The sequence below is a fragment of the Melanostigma gelatinosum genome (assembly GCF_949748355.1).
Source record: "Melanostigma gelatinosum genome assembly, chromosome: 10".
Lineage (NCBI taxonomy): Eukaryota > Metazoa > Chordata > Actinopteri > Perciformes > Zoarcidae > Melanostigma > Melanostigma gelatinosum.
The window spans coordinates 4086248-4092247 of NC_136643.1; the positions used below are offsets into that span (position 1 = coordinate 4086248).

The 6000-nt window shown below is 39.9% G+C and overlaps 1 protein-coding gene across 1 annotated transcript in view; it reads left to right on the forward strand.

The window, feature by feature from the left end:
- Positions 1–5788, forward strand: part of mlphb (melanophilin b) — a 39567-nt gene extending 33779 nt beyond the window's left edge. Inside the window, exons 12-15 of the mRNA XM_079277675.1 lie at positions 1343–1471; positions 1576–1644; positions 2558–2606; positions 5416–5788. Of these exons, the coding sequence (XP_079133801.1) occupies positions 1343–1471; positions 1576–1644; positions 2558–2606; positions 5416–5465 (297 nt within the window). The 3' untranslated portion in view covers positions 5466–5788. The remainder of the gene's footprint in view (positions 1–1342; positions 1472–1575; positions 1645–2557; positions 2607–5415) is intronic.
- Positions 5789–6000: the final 212 nt, after the last annotated feature.

Here is a 6000-nt window from a genome sequence, read left to right on the forward strand (position 1 = left end):
AAAATAACTTTTTCACCGAACCATTGAAGATCCAGCTCCAACCGAGCCGTCTCAGCATCTAAAACTAATGAGTATAATCTAAGAAGAAAATTAAAGTGACGAATCAAGTGTAGTAACATTTTATGTGAGCTGTAGCTCAACCCTTGCTAACTAACTAAATATAACCTGCAATAAATATCGAATCTGCATTTAAAGTAAAATTCTCAAGTGCATTTATTTGCTCAAGTAGTAAAAGTTCCTCGTGGCAGTAAAAAGTTAAATCCATTGTATGTCTAACAACTGAGTTCTGTAAGGTTATCCTAGAGACCAAATCCACTTAACAATCCCTTACGGTTTTAGAAGTAATCCTAGCCGTTAAAACCTAACCTGGCATTTACCAAGAGCATGGATCCAGAAGAGGGAAGCTGCCATAACCGACGCGACTGGTAGGAGCGCCCGGGGTCAGGGTGGCCCCTCGACCGAGTGCACTCAGACCGGAGGAAGCAGGGTAGACGTCGGAAGTAACGGCAGTGAGCAGAGCCAGGCGAGTTCCCTCGCAAGAACACCAGCTCGACAATCTTTTAATAGAGAGCTGAGTCAGTAAGTAGCCCTGTATCGGGCCAGAAGTACCCCAGGATCTAACAATAGTAAATACCACAACCATTATATGATACAGCTGATTTGGAAATTCGTCCTTTCAGGTGAGGCTACTTTGGACTTTTCATCCACCAATTGCTCCATAACTAGACCTCCAACCTAAACAACACAGCAGGTTGTGTGTCATTACCTTCCAAAAAGCGTACTTCTGAACAGGACCACATTATTTGTCGGTGTTTTTTCAAAACTGTTAAATATTAAAGCTACAAAAATGGATCACAAACTGCCTTTTTTCTAAACTGTTGTTTGTGGTTTTGGTACGTCCAGGCAGCTAAATGTCTGTTAAGGTATACATGTACAGAAGCACAAATTTACAATAGTCAATTCTAAACAAACATTTTCAGAAAAAAAGAGATTGATTGAGATCAGCCAATAATCTTTTTCTGAACCCAAATCAATTTCACTTTCAAAACATTTCAGGTAAAAATAAATGGCTTAAATTCCATAGTTTTGATGTTATATTATGTTATGTTCAAAAAGAGTTTGGACAGGGTTCGCTGGTGGCCAACAAGGTATAAGCACTGACCCTGAGTCAGCCGGGAACCTTTGTTGCATGTCATTCTGTCATCACTCTACTGTTGATTATTTAATGAAGGGATTGAATGCCCAACCACCGACGCAAAAACAATGGCTTGATGAAGTTTTGATGTGAAATACTCATTCATATATCTATTTTTTTGTTTATTTCCTCACATTTGTCTTGAAGACAAACCACTCAACAGACAGCCTGGAGAGGAAGTGGCCCCCCCTAGTGGACGGGTCGACGGCTTTACTGGTTGAGCTGGAGGACAAGGTGGCTCAAGCAGCTGCCAACGTCCAGAACGCCCAGAGTGAGGTAAGCTAGAACCAGAAGCTGAGTTCAGCTTAGTCGGCACATTAGATCTGTTTTGAAGAGACAGAAAAGTGTGCAGATTCCCTGTCTCTCTTTTTGTTCCCAAGGTCTCTTACATAGAGAACAGGATCGCTGCCCTGAATGCTGCTGGCATGCCAGTGGACAAGAGAAGAAAGGTAAAGACATTTAGTTCAGTTGAGTGTGTGTCAGAGTTTTAGAGTCAGAGCAGGTCAATGTGAACATCTCTGATGGCGTAAAATACTTTTGATATTGTTCTGAAGGCAACTTTTATTCCAACTGGCTGACTTTAGAGGCTCGTTTAAGATGAGCCAGAAGCGAAATGCCTCAAATGACTTGCTAGTAAATCAAGCTCAGCACTCAAATTCAAAGAGCCTGCACTCTGTGCAGTTATGATGAAGTGTAATCTCATCTTAAGCAGGAACATATGCATTTAATTAGTAGGCCTGCATATCTGACATTAACAATTTAACACATTTGTGCATCATCCATGAATGCAAACTCGCTGATGAAGTGGTTCTTTCTTTTACATCTAGTGTTCAACCCCAGTGTTGATCTGTTTTAAAATGAACAGACACTTCAGTCACATTCATTTGTAGTGTTTTGCCGTTTTTACCATCACTGCTACATTATCTTCACTTCATGTAAATCTTATTCTTATGTTGTTTTTTTATTTATTTATTGTATCTCTCCACTTCTATCTTTTTCGTTTTCTATATCTTGATTGAAGTAGCTTTTGACTTATTGGAGAAGAACCCTAGTCAAATATTTCTTGGAGAATTTGCGTGTTCTGTAAAGGGAAGTAATCAGTTGGGAAATGGCGTGATACTTACACGGTACATTTTTACCGACAGTGCACGGACTTGATGGTCTTGAATGCGACTCCTAGTTCTGTGGCCCCGCACCCTTCCATTCAAATCAACCAATAGCATCATTTCTATCCCCTCAGCAGGTCTGTCTCTGATAAATATTTCTACCCTCAAAGGTGGCAAAATCGCTGAGAGGCCATATATTTCCCAAATTCAAATTTGTTTTTCATTTCTTTTTGATTTCGTCTTCGGTGGCTTCTAGTCTGCAATCCCGATCCCAGCAAGAAGAGTCTCCTACAACGTTCCCACAAGTAAGAACCGACACTGCTGCCCTTGAGCGTGATCCCCAGAGCCCTCCGCCTGACTCAGAACATCTTAACCTTGTTAAACTCGGAACACATGATGATCTCTTTTGTGAGCTGAGGAACACTGCGTCCTATTGCACTACAGCATTCATTCCCAGCTGTATGTCAGATGCTCAAATTCTCTACAGGCAGGATTCCCACAGCTATAAATGGAAGAATGTTGAATAGAATAGTGGTTATGCAATATGTTTGTTACCTTACAGTAGGTGTTTGCCACTGGGGACATCCACTGGGGCAATGTAGACTCAAGAATTGTTGTTAAGAGAAGACTGAATGCTTCTAATTCACTTTCCCAATAATGTCATAGCTAGTCTCCATCTGTAATTTTACAACATTAGGTTCGTAACAAAATGAAATAGGAAACCACAATCTGACTTCAAATCTGTACTAAGTTTTTAAAAAGCCAGCCAGTAGAACATGGATGTACAATGCAGCTGCTGTATGTTTGCAGGCCGGGTGGACACGTTTGTGAGAAACTCCTTCTACAGGGGCTCCCTGACACAGAGGAACCCAGTGGCTAAGCCCAAGACCAGGGCCACCTGTGCGGTATGACCCCACTGTGGGGCACGGGATGCATTGAAGAGTTCACTTCCAACATCATATAGCTACCATTTGAGAAAAAGAAATCTATGAAAAAAGTATGTATGGCAACAACAAAATCTGGATTGTCTGTCTTGAAGATATTGAACGGTCAACGTAAAGAAGTCCGACATTTTGGGGAATACACTTTATTGCTGAGAGTTAGATTAGACGACTGATAGCAGAGTCGGGAAGCTTAGCTTAGCATAAAGCCTGGAAATGGTGCCATAACTTTGTTTTGAAACCCCAATTGTCTGAAAAAATATCCCATTGGACCGAAAGCCCATTTGTCCAACAACCCGATATCTTGAAAAAAACAAAAGCCAATTTCTCTGAAGGCCCATTGTTTAGAAAAGACTTTCTCTCCCTGCACCGAACAGAAGCACATACCACTATGGTAAGACATTACCCACCCTACTCTGTCTCTGATTGGTTTACCCTGATATTCTTACCTAAACTAATGTCACTCCTCAATCTTAACCCGAACCAACGAGTACTTGCCACTCAGAGGCAGAGTAAGGCGGGTCATACCTTCACAATAGTATGAAAAAAATGAGGATGGTCTGATGATATTCTGCAAAATAATTAGCCACGTGCTGCTAATTGTTGCAGGGAGAGAGTGTGTTTTGGAAGCAATAAGCCTCCGGAGCAATGGCTATTTGTTTTTTCCGGGCTGTCGGACAAACAGGCTTTTGGTCCAATGCAACATTTTTGGACTGTTGGATTTCGGAACAATGGGCCATCACAACAATGGACAGTTCCCCTGGAAAGGGAAACCGCTAGCCTGGCTCTATTTAAAAGTTTTAAAAAATCCACATTAACACATTTGGAAATCCACTTTGTACTTTGGTTAGTGAGCTTTAGAGGTGCTCGTACTGGTGGAGTGTTTTACCTTTTGACCTAGCTAGGCTAGCTGTGCTAAGCTATGCTAATGTCACTGGCAGCTGGCTGTAGCATTACATTTAACAGTGTGACATAAGAGTGGTACGATTTTCTCATCTCTTGGCAAGATAGCAAATATGTGGATTGATAAAAAATGTCACACCATTTCCTCAGATTTCTTTTCGCTCCAAATGGATCTAATGTTGGAAAGGAACTCTTCACTGGGTTAACTTCTTCTGCTGGTGGATCATCTGGTGGTGCATTTACAATCAGGCTTTGTGATGGTTTTAAATCATTGTATTTCCTTTTATTTTTGCTTCTTCTTTTTCAATCAAATATAACAATTCTGTCGAATTCTTGCATTATTGAGTTGGTATGATTAATGTTGGTATGATTAACTTTATTCAGTTATTCAATTCAGCTAACATTAAATAGTTTAATTTTTTTTTATTTCTTATGCTAGACAAAGACCCTATCTTTGTTCTGGTATTAAACAATGTATTTATTTACACATGTCTTTAGTTTGGCCTGAATTTAAATACAGCAGTTCATGGATCCTGCCAAAAGAATTTACAGCCATCAAAAGGTTCGATTAGATTAGCGAAACAAACCCTGGTTATGAAAAGTAAATGCCTGTTTACTGTGATCTATTATGATAATTTAAAACACAGGTGTTGCTGCTTTGACTGCCAAGATTTCTGGAAAGCACTTAAAGTTAATGATCAAGATTTAAAAGACAGCCATGCAATATACTTCTCAGGTGTATCCTGTTAAGAAAAAGAAATCTTCTTTAACTATGAATGAGACCCTTTTTGCAATGCTTAAACATGTATTAGTGTGCGTGCAACATGCAAAACAAAACCCCAAGCTGTGGTCCAGTCTCCAGAAGCCACAGCTATAGATCACAGTAAGACGAGAGCTTTCCTTTCCCTTTGATTACCACTATTTCCTTCGACCGCTCGACACACTTGTGATACTTTAAGAGGAAACAATGCATGGTGATTGATCTCCCCTTTAATGTGATTTAAATACGTTGTTCGTTTCTTTTCTTCAGCCTGCAGTAATCGCTCACAACACGATGATTCAGAAGTCATCAAAAGGTTGATATAGGCCAGCGCGGACGTTGAAGACGTCGTACTTGCTATTGTATTCATGTTTGTGTCTCAGTTGCTGTGAATGATGTCATGGCTAACAATGAATCAGTTAACCCAATCAGAGCATGGAATGATTGATTATCTAATTCCTAATTACAGCCAATCATCAGTTGTTTCTGTCTGTCTCTCTCTGATTGCAGAAACCAGTAATGACGCAGGACTCATGAGGAGGAGGCTGAGCATTATGTGACCACGTTTGTTGTTGTAACAGTTCGTAATGGACTGAAATGAAGCTGAGATTCCTATTGAAACATCAGAGACTGTCGACTGGGATGGAAGTGCTTACATTTATATTTAAAACTCTCTCCTTGTGATATTGTTGTGCTATTTTACTGGGATAGGTACCATACTATATTTAATGGAAATACACACATGATATGCACTGATGTTGCTAGACCTGCATCGTAGGGTGTACTGGATGATTTGTATACAATAACATGTACGTTAATGCACTCACCTTACTCTGCAAAAGCATTCACATTTTCCTGTTTTCATCTGAAATCTATAGTTATTCGTTCCAATGTTCACACAGTAGACTAGAAATAAAAACCTTTCCAGATTAAAGCAACATTTAAAATTGTGATATTTGCAGCCTGTCTAAAGCCTGCAATAACAAACTACAGAAAGTTAGAAATATCTTTACATTTTAAGTTGCTAGGCTACTATCATTACAAGAAAGTTGAACATTTTGATGTCATAGGCCTGCCTCACATGGTCAGTTAAAT